The 22,738-nt window shown below is 35.9% G+C and overlaps 1 protein-coding gene across 1 annotated transcript; it reads left to right on the forward strand.

Annotated features, from left to right (window-relative positions):
* Nucleotides 1-379: 379 nt before the first annotated feature.
* On the forward strand, nucleotides 380-21,441 carry Smp_149160 (putative lipin; the record flags this gene model as incomplete). Its single annotated transcript, XM_018797305.1, has 10 exons — nucleotides 380-626; nucleotides 6,901-6,984; nucleotides 8,309-8,465; nucleotides 11,023-11,170; nucleotides 13,108-13,465; nucleotides 15,614-15,996; nucleotides 17,300-17,549; nucleotides 18,428-18,576; nucleotides 19,498-19,737; nucleotides 20,844-21,441. Exons 1-10 carry the CDS (start codon nucleotides 447-449, stop codon nucleotides 21,439-21,441), a joined length of 2,547 nt encoding a protein of 848 aa, XP_018652360.1. The 5' UTR covers nucleotides 380-446.
* Between the last annotated feature and the right edge of the window lie 1,297 nt (nucleotides 21,442-22,738).

Consider the following 22,738-nt stretch of genomic DNA (forward strand, 5'->3'; position numbering starts at 1 on the left):
CGAGCCAAAAATCCAAGACCTGCTCCTTGAAATCTCATTGATTCGTTCATAAATTGTAGACTCACTGTATCTGAACTTAATAGACAGAAAGTGATATCAAGATGAAGTCTTGTAAATAAATGACATTTATCAATATCTAAAAAAAAAAGAACAATCTAGACAATCATTCCATCCAAAATGATGAACAAAATTAACTCAGAAAAAAAAAAAAAGACAGGCAATATATTCTTAATTATGATTGGTTAATTAATTTGTTTATAATCCATATGATGATTTGAATGTCACAAAATGACCTTGTCACTGATTGGATACAATTGATTTATTGATCATTATAGATTGATAATTTTTATGATGGCGTGATATATAGATAGATTCATCATTTAGATGATTACACTACTTAAACGGATTATAAAATGTGATATTACTTTCAAGTTTAACTCATTTCAATGAATTATTTGGGTCGTTTAATTTCAAGTGCTCATCAATATTATAAAAGTATTAATGTAGCTAATTTAACTGGTGCTATTGATGTCATTGTTGTAAAAAATAAAGATGGAGAATATCAAAGTACACCATTTTATGTAAGATTTGGTAAAATGGGAGTATTATATCCAAGATCACATGTGGTAAGATATAAAATGAAATGTTTTGCTTTTCTATGTAAACTACTGATTGTATTAAAGATGTAGTATGGGCGAGACTATAATTTATGGAAGAGCCAATCAGAAACGTTTGAGGGATTTCAAGATCACGGCGCTAATCTCAGTACCTGGTGCTCATGTACGATCGGTTCACAGAGGATTTTAGAGAAGACTTGACAATTAAGCGACTACAATAAGTGAGATCATTAAGAAGTTCCTGTATTTGTAACTGCGGGTATTAAATGACTTGCAGACCTTGTGCAGACTACCGTGATGTCCTTCGATGTAACATCATTTGAAGGAAGAAGTTTGCTAGGATAGGAATTTTTCACTCGATCCAAATTGAGATTAAGGCAACTTATAATAATTGTCGCGAACTGTATAATAAAAGAACCAGTAAAATTGGCTGCAATAATCGCAGATGTTACTGAAATTTCGGTTGTTCAGTGGTATGAGTATTGTAGGGACACATCAATAATAAAAATAATAAATATACACAAACGGAGTACACAAACAATATTGAAGCTATGTGGTGAAGGCCGAGAGGGTTTTTGTAACCTTATCATGGCTCCAGAGATCAGCTATTATGGAGCCATATGGATGAGTTCCTCTACCTTAGGCATTATGATTTTAGAACTTTTAAACCTCTTTCTAACGTTGAAAAGTTTTTGGACCATATAATAGAAGTATATCCACTTTAATTCTTTGGTTTTGTGTAATATATTTTTACTCTATACTTACTGTTTACTGATTGGCTAATATTTCTCAATGCCACTTAAGATTCGTCTAAAGGTCGTCCATAAATCATAGTCTCGCCGATGTATGTTATATAGGTTATCGGATGATATACTTTAGAATTTGTTGAACTTGTGTACGAAAATGGTAATAACCTACTTTCTGTTCACTTCAACTACCTAATAATGTCATGCCTTTCGTTATTAGACAGCTAGATTGTTATAACAAGATTTACTGTCTTGTTCCATTATTTTATATGTATCTGGATAACATTTCCTTATCAACAATGTATTTTTCCAGTCCTAGTAAATGTCACTGCATTTACTAGTAGGTAAACTACATAATTAGTGTTCATAAACAGCTTTTCTCTCTGATTTGTTATTATGCTTATTATCTGAATGTCAGCCTTTGTCGCTAACTTGTCTGTACACAACTTCTAAATTGTAGTCAGTGGTAATTTTACTTGTACTATTTTCCACACCGTAATATACTTTCTGGTTATTGAACTAGAGTATGTAGTTCTATAGTGCTCAAAATAGTAAAACCATTTATGTTAAATTGTGAGGCTTATGTTTGAATAATTCCAGGACGTTGATAGGCATTTCTGACCATAGATTGTTTTCTTTTTATGATAATACTAAGACGTTTAATTGTTTAATACTGGCGTGAGACTGGTAGGTCCTAGGTTCGAATCTCGCGAGTCGAGATCGTGGATGCGCACTGCTGAGGAGCCTCACAATAGAACGAAACGGCCGTCCAGTGCTTACAGTTTTTCCCTGATGGTTTAGCCTCAATTAACTCACGCTTTCAACTATAATAATGCTGAATAACTTGAAAATTAGCATAATCAAATGTTCACTTCATATTAGAAAAGTCATATGATCTTACCTATATCGAAAAAACTCATTTGCTGTTAATCTCAGCTAAATTGACTGTAAAATAATGTAAATGTTAAGACAAATTGTTCCGACATTACTTGACTTATTATTTCTAGCTGATTTATTCAACATGTTATGTCTTCTAGTATTGTGAATAAATGACGCCAAATGTACAATACAAGGTACCTTTGTCGATAAATGGTAGTTCAATTCCATCTAGCACCCTATCTGCCCTGGTAACGTGGCAAATGTATTCAAATAGTTTATTTTGCACGTACGGCTAAATCACAACTATTTGAAATAAATTTACCAAGTAGTCATCTGATCATACCTAAGATATGAAGTTAACCATAAAATCAGTACCACTTAGTGACGTAAAAGTAATCCAAGTATATATTGGTAATCAAGTAACCTTTCAATTTGTTAAGCTTGTTCGCTTCATGAGTAAGTGGGTTTTTTGTAACTTATAGAAACTTCAAACTCTGCCTGCAGCTCTTCTAGGGCTACTGCAGGTCCCAAGCCCCGGCAAAGCAGGAGGGTCGGGCGTGGGGTAAGCAACCTCATCCTGTAGAAAATAACCTTGCTAAAAATACGTTAACCAGAGTAAACAATTTAAATCGTTTAAACTCTGTCCTGAGGATTGAAAGAAGAATTATGACGCCTCGTGGTGAAAGCCGAGGTTCTTTGGAAGTCACGAGACTGATACCTCTTTTAACCACCAGAACAACAATTAATATAGGTACATGGAATGTTCGGACAACGTGGGAGACCGGAAGGACCGATAAAATATCTACGGAAATGAGAAGATACAACTTGGCGGTTCTCGCAATCACATAAATCCATCGGACCCAAGCTGGACAGCAAAGGTTAGATACGGCAGAGATGCTGCTGTACACTGGTCTGAAAAGAAATGATAACAATAAAGATCAGTTCTACTTAAGGCTGCAATCGACCATAGAGAAGTGTCCAAGAAAGGACCTGACTATCGTGATGGGAGACTTAAACGCCAAATTCGGAATGGATAGCACCGGATATGAAGATATCATGGGACGACATCTACTGACTGGGAGAAAGGGACGAGAATGATGACATATTCGCATTCAATAAGTTGGTTATAGGCAGCACAATATTCCTTCACAAACGCATACACAAAGCTACATTGGTTTCATTGGATCACACTTCACAAAGCCAGATCGACCATATTTGCGTCAGTAAAAAATTCACGGGGTCAGTGGGAGACATGAGAACCAGGAGAGGAGCTGATATAGCTTTTGATCACCACCTGGTTGTGACCAAGATGAAACTGAAGCTAAAGAAGCATTGGACTTCTAGACAAACAGCATTACTAAGGTTCAATATAGACTTCCAGATACTAACAAACTCAACGAGTTCAAGATAACTCTCAACAACAGGCTCCAAGCTTTACAAGATTTACTGAAAGAAGAAGAAACTACTATGGAGGTCAACTGGAAAGGGATCCAGAAAGCGCTAACTTCAACGTTATTGACTGCAACAAACATCATCATAAGGAATGGATCTCTATCGAAACCCTATACAAGAAAGGAAGAACAAGAAGATAGAAGTTTACAACGTCAAAACAAGAACAGAGTAAATCAAGGCACAAGCTGAGTACACAGAAGCAAACAAGCAAGTGAAAAGGAGCATTAGAGCCGGCAAGCAGAAATACGTGGAAGACCTATCAGCGACAGTAGAAAAGGTTGAAACAGAAGGAAATATGAGACAACTATATGACATGACGGATAAACCGGTATGGAAATATAGTGAACCTGAGAAAACGGTCAAGGACAAAGAAGGGAAGACAATCACTTTGGAAAATTGTCGACATCGTCCAGAATTCATACGACGGACTACACTGCAAAGTGATACATGGGGAACAACTGGCAGATGCATTCCAAGTGAGGACCGGAGTCAGACAATGCTGCCCACTCTCCAACTTCCTCTTTTTTCTGGTGGTCGATCAGATTATGAAGACTTCTATATCTGAGAGGAAGCACGGAATAAAATGGACAGCCCGGATTTCGCAGATGATCTGACCCTCCTATCCTATCCCACACGAACAAATGCAGATGAAGGCAACTAGTGTAGCAACAGCCTCTACATTAGTGGGCTGCAACAGACACAAAGGTAAAAGCGAGATTCTCAAATACAACACGGAGAACACCAACCCAATCACACTTGATGGCGAAACTCTGGAAGATTGTTGAATGTTTCACGTGCTTGAGAGCATCATCGATGAACAAGGAGGATCTGATGCAGACATGAAGACGAAGTTTGGTAAAGCAAGGACAGCATTCCAACAGATGAAGAATATATGGGACTCAAAAAAACTGTCAACTACTAAAGTGAGAATCTTCAATACAAACGTCAAGACTGTTCTAATGTACGGAGCTGAAACTTCCAGAACTACCACAACCATCATTAAAAACGTACAAATGTTTACAAACAATTGTATACGCAAGATACTCAGTGTCCGTTGGCCGAATACCATCAGCAGCATCCTACTGTGGGGGAGAACAAACCAACTGAGGAAATTAAGAAAAGATGTTGGAAGTGAATAGAACACACCTTGAGGAAATTATCAGTCTGCGTCATTAGGCAAGCCCTAACTTGGAATCCTGAAGGGAAACGAAAGAAAAGAAGGCCAAAGAACACACTTCGTCGGTAATTGAAAGCGTACATGAATAGGATGAATATCAACTGGAAAGAACTGGGAAGGATTTCCCGGGACAGAGTTGAATGGAGGTCTATGCTCCTCTCTGAGTAGTAACAGGCGTAAGTAAGTAAGTAATAGAAAATCTAACCATATGTTATAATTTTCGTTTATTACTTTTGTATTAATTTTTTTTTATTTTCTGAGAAGTCTTGCTGATTGAACGCTGTACTCGGATCCTAAGCTAGTCTCGTAACCTTCAAGCTAGAACTACACCGCGACTTGAACGCGAGAGAAAAGACGCAAAATATACGAGGAGCACTTTACTCCAAAGGTTCATTTATGTACAGTAGATATAGGGTTTTTTATAGCATTTTAGAAGTCCTTGGGTTTCCCTGAAAATTCTAGAATACTACTAAACATAGTAACAGTGTAGTAATCAGTCAATCAGAACCTCTACATCTGATTTTTCATTTTCGCGATGTTTCTAGTAAAACTTCTAATCAAACGCTGATTGGATAAAATGCTTCTTAATGTTTCCTAAACTTGTCATGTCTATTGCGAGAAATTTCCAGGATCGCCCCAACACTTTCCATTTTCAACAACCATTGATTCTTATTAGATCAACTCTGCTTTATCAATTTAATCTATCTTCACTGATTACAGTTGTGATTAAAACAACGACACATAAGCGAACATTATTGTTTTCAATGTGATCTTCATTAGCCTTCACTCTGAGAAACAGAAATATTTCTAAGAATTTATAAAAAATTATTAAACTAATCGAGACAAATTGAGTTAGTGGTCTCAATGACAACAAATAACAAATTGACAGTTGGATGACAGGTATACTCATAGTGATAAGAATAATAACAGCTTGAATCAATTTCTTTTTAACAAAACTTATTCAAGATACTGCACTGCTTATGATTGATCAACTGAAGGAAAGTTAACGAATGTTTTGATATGACTTATTATGCAATTAAATTTCAAATGTAAATATCTCATGTCTATTTGCCAGATTCTTATTGACATGATTTGACATTTGTTTGAATCTTCTCATTGATGTTTAGGACTGCAACTGATCAGTCTCTAAATGGCATATGTGCATACTGTGCATATTGCCTCGATATAGCCTTAATTCACAAGCATTATAAGCAAAGATGGATAGTGGCTAGCAGTGGAATCCAGTTTGACGCGCGTCTCGTCCTATTTAGGACTCGTCAGCTGGATGTACCTGCATCTCTGAGACTAGAACCCAGTACCCTCGCTTCAAACGCCATCGCGTTATCCACTCGGCCACTGAATCCTCATAGCCACTTGCTAGTGCGATGGGGTGAAATTTAAATTCACTTAGTATTGTTTGTTTGGATCTTCCCATTGATATTCATTGATAATGATGTCTTTAGCGTGAATAAAAATTAAATTAAATGTCTTACTTCATGTAAGAATGGCTCATTGGCAAACTCTAGGAAGCCTCAAGAAGCCCAGAAAGAGCCGAAGATATTCCATCCAGTCACCACTAGTGGAACATTCTAGAATGTCGACGTGTAGCTTCCTTATTGGATGAATAAAAATGACCCCCTATGTGCCTATTGGCTGTCCGAAATGATGATTTACTTTCAGCCAAAAAACTATAGATACATGAGATTTGTGTACTATATTTTGACACTGTTTGGGGAATAAAATTCCTACTTACTAGTCTCTAGATATAACATATATAGCCTCTAGATGTAACACTTCAGTTACCTTTTTTCATAATCTATAGTGTCAAAACTTACTTACTTACTTACTACTTCGTGTTTCTGATTATCACGTTTACTCTTTATCTCTCCTTCTTAATAACAATAACCTATTGTTTTTCTGTTTTAAACTCTGTTCTTCATTGTTAACTACTTTTTATTTGTAGTTAACTAAGTAAATTAAGAAGTGAGTATTTTACTTTAATCGGTTTTTTTATGTTTGTTCTTTGTAGGTTGATGTATGTATTAATGGACAGCCAAGACCAGATATATGTATGCATGTTGAACCAACAGGTTATGCTTATTTCGATAATGAGGTGTGTTTTAAACTTATATATTCTTGTTCATGATTCCTTTGGTAATATTTATGCTCATCTAGTCAAATGATGATAAGCTAAGTAGATTAGGCTGATCCAATCGACAATTCATACATTTTTTCATATGCCACTTATGGATAACATTGTCTGTGGAAATTTTAGTATTCGTCAGTATTAGGCAAACTCATAGTAGAGCAATTAGGATACTAAAGTGACCTTAAGAAACTTTAGCGTCTTACTTGGATCGAAAGGGGGCTATAAGTAAGGGATTAGGATTAAAACTTAAAAATCATGGTTCAGAATTAGAGTTAAGGCTTTAATCACTAACTGATATCAGACATAATGGTTAAAAAGTATTTAACAATATGGATCTATAAATTCCGCGTAAAAATCAATGCTCGTCACTCTAAATTTGATTGATTCGTCCATAACTTAAACGGATGAAGACGGACAACTATAAGGTGACAAATCGATCCTTATTTTTTTTGCTTTTACTTGTCCTCGACAAACTGGTGACATTATAATTTGGGTTTACTTAATCAATACGTAAATTGTTGTACTGATTAAATATTTTGTAAATTAATCCAAACTTAACTACATTAGAAACTGTGAATTGAGTTTGGTCAATTGATATTGGGCTATTTCTTACAAGGCTGTTCTTATACTTCAATAGAGATACTAAGAGATGAATGGACTCATTCACTTTCAAAAAGAAGAGATCAACTAACTTTTGGCTTATTTTTACTTATTGATTTTAAGGCACGGTAAGCACTTTAAGAAAAGAGACAACTTAAAACATACATCCAACACAATGCAAGCTGTTGAGTAACTTGAAACCAACGTCATTTTATGCGCAACAGGAGACAGACACTATATAGTGTCCTCTATGTAGAGCTGCTTAGAATAATGAAAACACTAAAACTTGGTCAATAGAATTCGATCAGCATTAAAGGACTTGTTGGAAAGAAAGCATTACTGACTCCTTACATACCTGTTTATTCTATGCTTTCGAATCATATTCTCAATGCGTAGTCGTTCTTATTATCATTCACCTTACGTTATATAATTGCTTTTGGTAGTCATCGTATGAATTTCAACTCATCACGCTGTTGTGGTATAATAACTTGGTGTATATTTGTGCTAGTCTGTACTTTGATCGCGACTGACTGCACTAGAAAGAAAATCCAGATTATTTAAGCCTGTTAAACACATAGAACCAGTGATAACTTGAATCGAATCATTGAAGTTTTACAGTCATGATTTATATCTTTGTTCTCTATACCACGTTAGATCTTTCACTGATAAACATTAATTTATCCAATAGGAAGCTAAACTTAAAACAGAAAGAACAGAAGCATTACTTAGAAGTAATGAGGAATTGCAAACTTGGACGCAAAATGAAAATGATCATATTGATTGTGTTACAAATGAATCAAATACTGAACAATTGGAAAATGTTTTTGAAATAGATATTCAAGATAGTAAGTGAACTATAATTCATTTGATTATATACCTTAATAAAATAAAGATATTTATGGAGACTGTCATAGAGTTATTCATCCATTCTCTCATGAAGTAGTTTGTTTTACAACTCATCCGTAAAACATTTCATAAAGTAATAGTATCAACAAGTTATTCAGTTTTGAACGTTACTGTCAGTCAGTCAGCTACAACGTAGGACCAGGCACATTTATGCATCGGTCCAAGTTGCCATACCTCGTTAGCACAACAAAATGAACACCGGATTCATAGAAATAGTTAATTTAGTGGTGGTAGTATATAAAAGATAGGTTGTATATAAGGATGTAGTATAGGATGGAAGAACGTTATGAAGATTTTAATCTTAAGGTTTAAGGGAAGATAAAGAGTGTATACACCTACGCCATTGTGATCGATTCTGAGCCATGTCACCTAGAGTCTCCGACCATTGGTTACGATAGTCACGCGGACCCCAACCAAGTAGTTTGCATCTGCCAACATGGCTCAGACTAGAAGTTAGTGACCTCAAGCAATGATGCCACGTTTTGGTTTGGCCGCCCCTAACTCTTTCAGCCATCCCCTACACTAGTCAACATAGCGCGTCGTGGTAATCGGTGTTCAGGCATACGTAACACGTGGCCCAACCATCTCAGTCGATGAAGATTCATGACCTCATCAACTGATTTACCATCATTTCTTAATACCCTGTGTCTAACCTCACTATTACTTACCCAGTGATCCCAGCAGATGCGAGCAACATTTCTAAGGCATCTGTGGTCAGATACTAGTAACTTACGAGTATCCTCTACTCTTAATGGCCATGTTTCACAGCCGTAAAGTATTCAGTTCCTCATATCATAGCCACTGAAGATAACAGCTGGATTGAATTCATCAACTTATAAATCATTTAATTCTTGTAGCCATTCTTGACGATACAGAATTTATACAAAGGTAAATGATGAGAAGGAACGTTTTCAAGTTTAATATTTATTTATCCAGAAAATGATATTCTCTTTTTAAATACATTTAATGCCATGATTGTAAAATGACTTATTCTAGGAAAACACTAACGCCTATCGCTTTACGTCAGCATAACACATTGAATGCATAGTTTATAGATGACATTTAAGGCTATAGGAGATAATAGTATCTTACTTGCTGGTTTTTTCATACAAAAGATAGCCTTTAAAAAAAGATTCTGTTAGGTGCGAACTATTGATCTGATAAAATTAATGCTCAGATAGCAACATATACTGTTTAAGTACCAAAAACATAAATAGTGATTACCAGCTATTATCAGTTTTCCTATTGTTTGTCTTACATAATCCCTCTCTCGAAAAAATGCAACTTTTAATACATGTTTATTTCTTCTAAAATCACGGTTTTTTAGGCTCACAATTCTTACCTCTTCATCGTTATCACCGTTTACCTTTTAGCACAGACTTCTTGACGATGCATCCTTACAGGATGTCGTTGTTTAAATTCTGCATCGTGAAGCGCTAGTCAAAGCTTACCTTTGCACAGCGAGCCTTAGGCTAAGATTAGATTTATTAAAATTATTGTTGTTTTAAATATATTTCTTGTGATAAACTTTGAAGTGGACATGAGATCTATCTGTGTAGAAAATGTGATTTAAGTACAAGCTTCTGTATTATAAAAACTTTAAAAGTTATCATAAGACTATTTTACAGTTCAGGTCTGTGAGGCATTTCTATTCAATCTAATCTGCTTATAATCCACTTTATTTAATCAATATGTGTGTGATCGTCAGTTTTATTTGATGTAAGAATGTTACAACTTTAAAAACAGTCTGTACGCTTCCATTGCAAACTACGTTTTACAAATCCATTAATCCACTTGTAAACCATAGAACAATCATTCTGGTTAACATAATCTCCACTATCCTGGCACCCATAGTCATTATGCATTCAACTGGAGATATGGTTCGTTTTCTCAAGTGTACTGGCAATAGAGAGAGCTCTAGAAACAGTTTTCATGTGTCTGATCCACGTTGCTGTCCAATGATCTGGCTTAGACAACACATCATTTAAGATTAACGGGTCAATTGGTTGGAAACACATCTCCAGCTTCATATGAATAGATGGTTGTGTCACTTCTAAGTGACATATCCCTAATCTGCTTAAGTCACTTTAATTTCTAATAAGGCTTGAGTACACTTTGTAGTAGTTTGTCAAGACTTACACATAACTATCTAATCCAAATGGCTTGAACTGTTATGGGTCTCCGACTACAGCTACCTCTTATGAACTGTCGAAATTGAGTAGGACTTTATGCGAATAAGATTGCAGGTAATTGCAGAGTATTAAATGAGAAGGCAATTGGTTGGTTTGTTTGGTCCTGTAGTTTGTTCCTTCCAGCAATTTTATTTCTCTAAGTCACTGTTAAGAATGGTAGTAACTTGATATAGTCTTCTACTCTTATGTGGTATTCTACAGTTCTATCATAAAAATCGTCAGTTTAAACAGAATACCGTATAATCCAATTCTATAAACAAAGGGAAAAACTTTAACATCACCCACCGTCTTCATTAATTTTTAGTTCCAAACGGTGAAAACTCAAAACCCATGAATAACTCGTCTGAATTCCAGTCAGAATCCACAGACGTTATTCCAACTCTTGACAAAGGAAGTTTATCGAGTAATATCGAAGAAGTGGATAAAGAAAATACAGAAAAGATCACCTTAAGGTAAGTAAAGTCACATAAAATCGAATTCATATGAATATCTCTTGTTCACTTAAGAGGTTCAGTATTTTGTATTGATCTCAGTTAAGTTTATAGGTAATTAATACAAGTTTTAGAAGTAAACTATTTAGCTTTCAATCATTGGGTTACATATTCACAATCCGCTCTTCCTACATTACTTTGAGCATCGCCGCCAGTTCTTAAACAAAATGCTCTACATTTACGTCCTCTGAAACTAAACCAGATGATAAAAAGGTTATAACAGGTAATAGGTATTCAAACGATATGTGGAGGACTAGTGGTTATAACATTTAATTCTAAGTCACTTAGTATCAGGTTCGAGTCCCGTTCCACATCGACTTGGGATGTCATATGGTATCGCTAACCCAAACACATAACGTTCAGCTCAAAACGTGCTATACAAATCTATGCTTGACGAGCTACATTACTGCTTCTAGTTTATATTATGTTTCATAAATGTATTCTTTGTGTGACTCTGAAGATATATTGTCTGACATCACCAGTTTGAAATATTTCAAATTATTGATCGTCTTATGTTGCTACTTTCTTTTATATCTGTAACTCATCAACTATTTCATTTCAAGTTTATTAAAGTGATTGAAAGTAGGGATAATCTGGATGTAATATGCATTTTACGAAGATGGTCAACAGAATTGTACAAAGCGAAAAGACGAACTTTTGTGTAAAACTACAGTGTGACCATTTAGAATAAATCAAATAGTTGACCCCTTCTGATAAGTCAAATAATTAAATATTCTGGTCATCTTTAAAATGTCTAAGAACAATAGTTGATGAGAAGAGGACTAATCAACTTGTCAGTTACTTTCTCACTGTTGTACTAATTTGTTAGGAATTGATTGTCTTGACAAAATGAAATTACGGTCCAAAGTGTAATAATAGGCAAATTGTTATATCGCGAACTTAGATTTCTTAGTCTATCGCACAATACTTGAGCACTCGAAGGCTAGAACTCTCCCAAGTCACAAATCAGAAGACAAGTAGAAGGAATGTTATTCCAAACAGTGTCGATTATGGTACAAAATTGTCAGGTATTTATAGTTTTTAATAGAGACGAAATCATCATTATAGTTATCCAATCGGCACACAGGGAGTTATCAGCATTGTTCAATAGGGAAGCTACACGTGGCAATTCTAGAATATTCTTCCAAAAGCTGATTGGATAGAGTATGTCAGGCTCCTTCTGGGCTTCTTAGAGCTTCCTCGAATTCACCTGTGGACCATCCTCACACTAATGTTAGTAATATGTGTTTAAACAATTTTATTTGCTCTTTAAGAGTTTTCAATGAATCGAGATAAATCCTTTCACGGTCTTGAGTGATTATTGAAGTAATAGAGAGCAAAGTTTATCAGAATTACCCAGTTCTTTGATTAGTTCAGAAAATTGTTAGACGTATAAGGAGAGTTGCTACTTATCGGTCGCTAATTGTTAAATGATTTTTCGTGAAAAGGTAACTAGACTAAAGGTGGTCTTGAAAACCTGAGAATGTGAATTCAAGGCCTAAGGGACATTTACTAGTGGTCAGTCACACAATTTTTCTGCGAATAGTTTTTGTTGTATTAGCTTTGTACGTAACAGGCCTTTTCTCCCACAATGAGAACCTATGAAACGGGATAAGATAAACTATTCTTTAGGCTGATCTTTTCTAAGCTCCTTCTTTCGTCATGAGAACACACCATTGCTGTTAACATTGGTTGTCTAAAAGGAACACCTACTAATAACATACCCTCTGAACCACGAGTTTACTGCTTATAGTCTTATCGCTCTCCAATCAACCTACATGGTATGGTCAAATATAGGTTGAAAACGAGGATCTTTAATTCAGATAGTGTTTTTTTTCAATCTATCAAACTGGTATGGGTATACTATAGTCAATTCACTTCTTTACTTTTTTTTACAGAGATTTAATTCAATATCTCCAAGATACATATCATTGGCCAAATGAATTCTATATTTATCGTCTTTTAAATAAATCTAATACGGTTAACCATAAAGAGAACAAAGATAACCCTGACAACAAAACTTCACAGTTAAACCTGAATCCAAGTAATCAATTCAATCATTCACAAAAAATTCAATCAACACGTCCTAAATTTTTTAGAAAAAAATCATCAATCAATTGTGAATTGCTATACCCTGAAGATTTTCTTAAACTTGAAACTGATAAAATATCATTCAATTCTATATGGATTGTATGGTCTGATAGGTGTATGTCAGGTGAAACAGCTGCTAGGATATTATTGAAAAATTTATCACAGGTAACTAATTATAAATGAAATCAATTCATTAATTATAAAGTGGATTTGATTGAATAACTGTAATAAACTATTATGTACTACTAACTTCTAGACCCCTAAGCATCCAACGATGTTAGTGTCCAACTTCAATCGATCCACGATATTAGACGGCCATCACTAGTAAAAAGCTTCGAGAGGAAATTCCCGGAGTTCTAATGAGAAGCCGTGACCAGTGGAGGTAATCCGTGTCAAATGTGAGGCAATTACTCACCGGAGACAATCACTTAAAAGTCCACCAATATCCTGGTACGACCGAGCGTGGAGACAGTCCGCTCTCTCTCTCTCTTGCAGTAGTCTCACATGACCACGCGTGTACAGCCACTGCCAGGGAAGTCCTACTCACTGCGGCGGAGCTGTTGTTTACGAAATCGAGAGGACGAAAAACGAATACCCGGCACTTCAACTGGGTTGGTGACTACGGAGGATTCACCTATGGGATTTGGTGATTCCTGATTACAAATCGATGGTGCACATAGGCCCGATAATTCAAAAGGAACAAATAGCTTAAGAGTCTACTTTTGGTCACTGGCTACCATGGGATCGCATCTTTTAACGTTAGTTCACTGCCTCGTAGATTATACCTCTAGATCAGACGCTTGTGGGTGGCTCCTAACGAAAACTATCTGTTTCTGCTTGGGCACCTGGAGAGTATCCCAGTCGACATGCAAATTGAATGTTGACTACTTTATTTGGCGCATATATATTTTGATGTTCCTGTGTACCAATGTTTATGTGTTTAAATTATTAAATAAATAAGTGAAATCCCTGTAAAGCAGAAATTTGATGACCTTCTGAAATGGCTTCATAGTATGCACATGACTAGCATCCATTCGTTCATCACCATCTCTACAGGTCATGCAACTCACCGGCTTGAGACATTACCATATATGGCTCGAAATAGGAGCTGGTGGCGATTTCGCCTTAGTTTTTATCAGATTCTCCAAATAAAGTGATTCCACTTTTTTACCTCGTTGTTGAAATCATAAACATATCCGTTGCATAAGCTATTGACTGTTTAAACTCAGTAGCTTAGTGGATAATACAATTCCGTTTAGAGCGATAGGTACTAAATTCAAGTCTTCGTCTGAACATTAACACTTCGATTCAAATATATCCAATTGATGGGTTCCGAATATCACTGCTAACCTCAATCGAAATATGCTAAAACTTCTAACAAAAAAGTCACATCAAACCCATCATCCAGTCAGGATGCATGTAGGCTAACAAAGACTAATCAAAATTCATTCCGGATTATCGTTAAAGGGTAACACAAACCCTTTGAAATAAAATTTTTCAAAATATCGTTTCTTCCACTGGATCTATCAAGAATTAGATAATTAGTCAACTCTTTTTAGATTAGTACGATTGTCATTTTTCAATCAAATTCAACTGTACCCGACCGTTGCTGCTACCTTGACGTGGTGGTCGAGCTTGCCTATCGTGATGAACCAATCGAGCTATACTGGCTGGAACAATCCATCCTCAAGGTCCTACCATGCCAGACAGGTCGGTTGAAGAGTGGTAAGACTAAAAACAGCAAACCCAAGGTCCGAAGGCGAAGTCGTACTGCCGACTGTACAGAGGTGTGACGGCAGTAAGGTGTTTCCTTCAGACAACCAGCATAACATCGATACTGCCTTCCCACAAGGAAGGGTGGGGTTAGAAAAGGTCGACCGTAAAATTGCATATCTCGCCTTATCCCACGGATATCCGTCTCCGGTGGTAAGGTCTCAACAAGTACGGAGCTAACACAAAAAATACTCACAAAAAGGTCGTGTGACCAACCTCAAGCAGTTGTCCCTTGGGCACTGCGGTCACGCTCACAGGTCGTTAAGACCAACACTAATCCAACTTCCTTTTCAGGTCCCTCAAGAAATACCCTTCCACGGTGTGGACAGCCGGGAATTGATATTAGCCCTCATACCAGTAACTGCACACATTCTAGATGCATTCTAAAATGTGTTTTTTAAGAAATGTACATCAATCATTTGGTATAGACAATCTCTAGTTAACTGATTTTACTTCCTAACTACTAAACTTAGAATAATTCAATTTCATCTTTGCTATTTTTATTATTTTCATAAACCACCTCACTATTATTGTTCATAGACTGAAAAAAATATTCATTTAGAAAAGGATACTTTACATCCAGCATATAATATTATACTCGAACAACATAAACGTGATCGTGGCTCAGAATTCCCATTGATGAGTTCATCATTTAATGAAACAACTGATGATTGTGAACCAGAAATACAAACTAATCAATCGAATACAATGAACACTAGTAGTAGCAGTAGTTGGTTATGGTGGAGAAGACGAAGACAAACTAATCCAAGTGTTATTAGCTCAGATTCTGGTTCACATGATTTAACTTATCAAGATTCATTACATCAACATTCTTCTGTACAATCAATGCTAGCTCCAATTGATCTTGTTATATCTAGTCCAGTTTTAATGCAAGAAGAATTTGATCAAGAGAATTATGAACGGTGAGCATTAGTCAAAAACAATTTATTTCTAGAATTCTATACTTTATTAGCTGGTAGTTGAGTGAATAAGAAGTAAATTGTGCATAGATCAGTTGGAATGTTATACAAACCTTCATTTGTATTAGTTATTTGGATCTTCCTATTGACGCTTAGGACTTAAACTGATCAGTTTCCTATTGGCATATGTGCATCATGTGCGGATCGCTTCGATATTGCCCTAAGTCACAAACTTTGTAAACACAGGAGGATGGTAGCTAGCAGAAGAGTCGGTAGCATAGTGAATGATGTAAAGGCGTTTGAGACGACCAATACTGTGTTTGAGTCTCGGGATGAACATCAACTATGTGATTTAGGTACATCCAGCTGACAAGTTCCAAATAGGACGAAACGCGCTTCCTGGTCTCTTCTGCTAGCTATCATCCGTCTCTCGATATGCGAATATGTCAAGATAAAGTTTGTTCTATTTCGTCTTGATAAATTCGATAGTAAACAATATTTACAGTTTAAGATAGAAAATGGTTTACTCTAATCTTTAGTGGACTTTGTCGTGAAAAAAAAATCATGAGTATTTCAGAAGCCTAAAGTTTACAGAAGTACAAAGAATGGATTCACCTTCACCATTGCAAATGATTTTGAGTTATGTAATTCAAAGTCAATATCTAATGGTTACTCCGACCAGGTAGTCTACATCTTCTAACATGATCCAGTCCAATTGTTAGCTTTGGCTGAAGATTGTCGTTACTTTTAAATCTATGTTTGGTTTATTTTTAACTTGTTACTTATCAGAAGGGGTTTTCGTGGAGATTTTAGTAATCTCATAGTTGAAATCATGTGTCATTTGAGGCTAGACCATTATGGAAAACCTGTAAGCACTGGAAAACCGTTTCGTTCTATTGTAGGACTCCTCAACAATGCGCATCCACGATCCCTCCTCGCGAGATTCGAGCTCAGGACCTACCAGTCTCGAGCGAGAACGCCTAACCTCTAAACCTCTGAGCCGGCATCCAACGGTGTGAATGTCTAACTTCAACCAATCCAGGAAGTCGAGCAACCGTCCACCACCGTCTTGGGTTCGAATCTCACGAAGCGGGATCGTGGATGCGCACTTCTGAGGAGTCCCACAATAGGACGAGTTGGCCGTCCAGTGCTTTCAGGTTTTCCATGGTGTTCTAGCGTCATTGAGCTCATGAATTTAACTATAAAAATCTTGTTACTTGTTAATCATATTCTCCATTCTCACATTTTAAATTTTATTATCATTTTCTGTGTAATCTCCTACGGGGAATGAATACTGTTTGAACAGTCCTTACAATTTGCCTAAAACTGGGTTGTTGAATGCTCCACCTACCGCTAAAATTCCTTTACATTCTTCAGCAATCGACGTAAGATGTCGTAGTAAAACACCAGATCCATCACAGACATCATCTCCTGAAGAGGCAGGATACTTCTCGGATGATTATGAAAGTAATAATGCTTATCATCGAAAAACAACTGGTAATATTGAGTCAAGGATTCCAATTCAACAAGCAAATCGTTTAACATCTCAACAGCTTGTAAGTTGACAAATATCAATTTTTCTTTACTAGTGTGTTTGTTTAAAATTAAAAAGTATTTGTTGTAGAATTTATTTACGGTTTTGACCTTGTTTTAAAAGTAATCTCAAGGATTTTTGGTTAAAGTTATCGTAGTTCACTTGACATTCTGGTTATTTTAAGTCTATAATTAGACTTACTCCATTGATTGTAGTTCCCTTCGAAGTAGTTCTCGAATATTATGGATTAATCAAATGCGGAATCCTGAGATTTAGCATACATTGCTAAACAAAAGTAGGAAATTGATTGGTGGGAGTGTAAATCTCCTGAGATTAAGATGGTTGGGACATGTGTTATGTGTGACCGTCTACCACCTACCTTGACAATATGATTCGGGAGGAAGAATGAATTCGTGAAATAAAAAGTACTAGATAGTTTAGATACTTAAGGTCTATAGACAGAAAAGAGTGGATGTCTCTAAGCCATTGTGACTGATTCTAAACCATTCATTCGACTGATAGAATTCTGGATAAGATGATGAAATGTAAACTTAACGGAATCGCAAAATTTAGTGTGTTGGTTTGTAAATTATCAGTAGTGGTTCTCTGTTTTCCATAGTAACTAAAAGTCCTCAAAAATTACTGAAATTCGGGCTTTTTGTTGTAAAATTTGTATAATATGTTTTTTGTGTTTTTCCCGTCCGATATAGTTGAACTACGCTAGTCCCAGCCTCTAGTTAGAGCTCCAGGGATTACTTCCTGAAATTAGTCACTAGCGGGCACATTACTATTATTATTATTAGCTTAATGAGGTTTGTGGTCAGTTTGTGATGCAAACCATAATATTAGTTGGTTGAATATAAAATTTTTGATGACTTATCTCGATATTTTTTTTTGTAGAAAAGCCTCAATTTACACGAAGGTGCAAATGAAGCAGTTTTTTCTGTTGTCAGTAAATATCAAGGTACTTGTCAATGTGCTTGTTTTATATACCTTTGGCATTGGTCTGATAAAATTGTAATATCGGATATTGATGGAACAATAACAAAGTAAGTGAGAGAATAAGTGATTTCCACAAAATTTTGTTCTATTTCTACTGACTAATATGTTAGAAAAGATAATCACTCATGAATTCAATCATCTGATCTTCAGTAACTAGCCTTGAAATGAAATAAACTAACTAATCCTAGATCTTTATTAGAAGGGGGTTTCGTGGAGATTTTAATAATTTTATATAGTTGAGATCATGAATCAATTGAAGCTAGACAACCATAAAAAACCTGGAAGCACTGGACGGCTAACTCGTCCTATTGTGGAATTCCTCAACAGTGCGCATCGACAATCCCGCCTCACGAGATTCGAACCCAAGACAATGGTGGACGGTTGCTCAATTTCCAGGTTTTCCATGGTGGTCTAGCTTCAATTGACTCATGATCTCAACTATATAATCCTAGATCTTTCAAACTATAAATGAAAAATAATGATAATGATTAACTAAATATTTATTAATCCATAATCAATACTTATCATAGTTGAAATCATGATTCAATTGAAGCCAGACGACCATGGAAAACCTGGAAGTACTGAACGGCCGTTTCGTCCCAATGTGGGACTCCTCAACAGTGCGCATCCACGACCTCGCCTCGCGAGATTCGAACCCAGGGCCTACCAGTCTCGCGCCGGAGCACTTAATTGATAGACCACTGAGTCAGCCGGCATCCAACGGTGTTAATGTTCAGTGCTTCCAGGTTTTCCATGGTGGTCTAGCTTCAGTTGACTCATGATTTTAACTATGAAAAATACTGAAATCTCCACAAAACCCCTTCTGATTATAATCAATACTTAATTAGATTCATTTGTTGTTGTTTTTTTCTCCGTAAATATGAACGAATACCTTAAGATAGTAAACATTGTTCATAATGGGATTTTAGAATACTTTTTTAGTAAAATATTTCATTTGTTAATTATAGATCAGATTGGTTAGGACAATTGATGCCATTAGTCGGAATGGATTGGACTCATCATCATATAGCTCAATTATACAATAAAATAGCTAATAATGGATATAAATTTATTTATTTATCTTCTCGTCCTATTGGTCAAGCTAGAGCCACAAGAAAACTTCTTTATACCATTCAACAAGGTAATTATCGTCTACCAGATGGTCCAATACTTTTATCACCATTTTCTGTTCTGGAAGCGTTCCGCAAGTAAGTATTCTAATTTCTCGTATGTATTTTCAGATATACATATATGAATTTTTAAAGCAAGACATGGGAACAGTCCACGAAGTCATCAACTGTTGAGTTAATTCTATGCAGTTAGGTGCAGATTGTCCGATTGAGGTCCTCACGATTATCGTAACCAATGTTTGATGATGTTGGGTGGCATGGTTTGCAGTTCGTCACAATGACATTCATTATTTGTCTTCTCGTAGATCTTGAGTCTTAAAATTTATCATCTTGTTTTTCATTCCGCCAATTCATTCTTTCTTCTCAAATCATATTGTCTACGCCCAATCTTTTCTACTGACAGCAATACTGTTACTACTTCTACTACTCTGGCATTTGTCTTGATAATTTCATCTCACTGTGCCATATGTGGTGTGACAATTTGAACAGATGCACATATGTTCCCTATTCTGTTTTCTTTATGTCTGGCTGACTGGTAGGTTGGTGTTTTCAGTAAAATTTCAAACTTTTTCTGTGTGCTTTCTCAGTTTAGTAATAAGAGCTAGCGCATCACATATGATTAGTCAACAAAAAGTATCTACACCTTACCCACCTTACGCCTGTTACTCCCAATGGAGCATAGGCCAACGACCAGCATTCTCCAACCCACTCTGTCCTGGGCCTTCTTTTCTAGTTCTATCCATTTTTTGTTCATTCTTCTCATATCTGTCTCTATTTCCCGGCGTAATGTGTTCTTTGGTCTTCCTCTTCTCCTTTGGCCTTCAGGATTCCATGTGAAGGCTTGTTTTGGGACGCAATTGGGTGATTTCCTCAATGTGTGTCCTATCCACTTCCATCGCTTCTTCCTGATTTCTTCCTGCACTGGATGGAATCTGGTTTGTTGTCTCCCACAATGACTTATTGCTGATAGTGTCTGGCCATCGGATCCGAAGTATCTTGCCTGTATCCGCCTGTAGCTCCTCCGGGGCTACTGCCGGTCTTAAGCCCGGATAAAGGAGGAGGGTTGGGCTTGGGGTTAGCGACCTCATCCCTTAGAAAACCAACTCGCCAAAAAAACGCTAACCAGAAAAAAAAATATAAAGTATGATATACCCTATTTATAAACACTATTTTTTTTTTTTCAGAGAAGTAATTGCAAAACGAGCAGATGAATATAAAATTGAATGTCTTCGTGAAGTATGCAATTTATTTATCGATGATAATCATAATCATCAAAATGAAAATGAAGAAGATAATATACCATTTATAGCTGGATTTGGTAATCGACCAACAGATATAGCAACTTATAAAGCAATCGGTTTAAATGATCATCAAATATATACAGTTGATTATTTAGGCAATGTAATATGCGGTGATCCAGGAGAAAATGGAAAAGATAAGAAATTAAAGAAAAAGAATGATACTGCTCATGTCAGTTCTAATCAACAATTAAACAATGAGAATAAATCTACTTCTAGTGTTACAACTACTTCAGAAACATCATCAACAACATCTGATAGTTTTGTTAATACTACTGCTACTACTAATACTACTACTACTACTACGAATACTAATGATACTATTACTACAGGATTAACTACTACAACAGTATACACTAATAGTGTATTAGCTAAACTTAATTTAGATTCATTATTACAAATGGTTGATGTATACTTTCCACAAGTGAATGATCGACTTCTATATGCTACAAATTATTCAGATTATACATATTGGAGAATGTAAAGATGAATTGATCAGATAATTTGATTGTTTATTTTGTTATCACTATTATTATCTTCTACGATGAATGCAAATCTGAAATGTCTTCACTTTGATCTAATTTCAAAAAGCATTTAACATGTAGATACTGTTGTCATTATTCATAGACACTGTCCTCTCTCTCTTTCTCCTTCCCGGAGGTAACCGTTTTATGAGACAATATGAACGAATTACAGCTACTACTCATCTCAATCACTAGTAGTTGATATATGTGCAATTTTTTTACATATTAAGTTTTCATTATAAAAAAAAGAGCAAAACAGGAGATTTTGATACAAAGCACTTTTTTTATTTAAGAAGAAGAGTAGTAGTAATCATAACTGTTATTTTGAGTCTTAAAATTATAATATAACTATTGTATGTTATAAATAAATTTTTGAGGGCTTTTGTGGAGATTTCAGTATTTTCATAGTTGAAAGCGTGAGTCAATTGAAGCTAGACCACCATAGAAAACCTGGAAGCACTGGACGGCCTTTTCGTCTTACTGTGGGACTCATCAGCAGTGCGCATCCACGACCTCGCCTCGCGAGATTCGAACCCAGGACCTATCAGTCTCGTGTCAGAGCACTTAACCTCTAGACCACTGAGCCGGCATCCGATGGTGTTTATGTCTAAATCCAACCAATCCACGAAGTTGAGCAACCGTTCACCAATTGTCTACAGTGAGTTCCTATCTCACAACAGACGTGGTTTGAACTACACTGGTCACTGCTTCTCACTAGAACTCCTGGATTTACCTCTCGAAGTCAGTCACTAGTGAGCATATGATTATAATCAGAAGGGCTTTTTTGTGGAGATTTAGTATTTTCATAGTTGAAAGCGTTAGTGGATTCATTTGTTTTGTTGCTTGCATTTAATTTTACTCAACAATCATTACTGACCTTAATGTATATAGCTTTGTATAAGTACTTATTTGTTTACTTAGGTGAATTGATTTATTGTTGATGAATATTAGTTAACTTTCTTCTCTTCTTAATCTGAATATTAGAGTAAATCTATGTTTACCAAATTTAGATGCGTGTACAATTTGTTTACAGGGTTAGTAAGTGAAAGAGAGAATGAAAGTCGTTGTTATGTGGGATTTATAATTACTGTGAATCTTCAAAACAGGTGAACCCGATGTTTAATAGGTCATTTTAAGGATAAGAAGCTTGAAAGTTTACTATTCACCTGTAACGCTGGTAATGAGTGACTATGTATTATCGTGAACTAGCCATAATCATAAGAGCAGTGGTGCGATCTAGCCCGAGTACTGATTATT

The sequence above is a fragment of the Schistosoma mansoni genome, chromosome 4, assembly GCF_000237925.1.
Source record: "Schistosoma mansoni strain Puerto Rico chromosome 4, complete genome".
NCBI classification, from domain to species: Eukaryota; Metazoa; Platyhelminthes; class Trematoda; order Strigeidida; family Schistosomatidae; genus Schistosoma; species Schistosoma mansoni.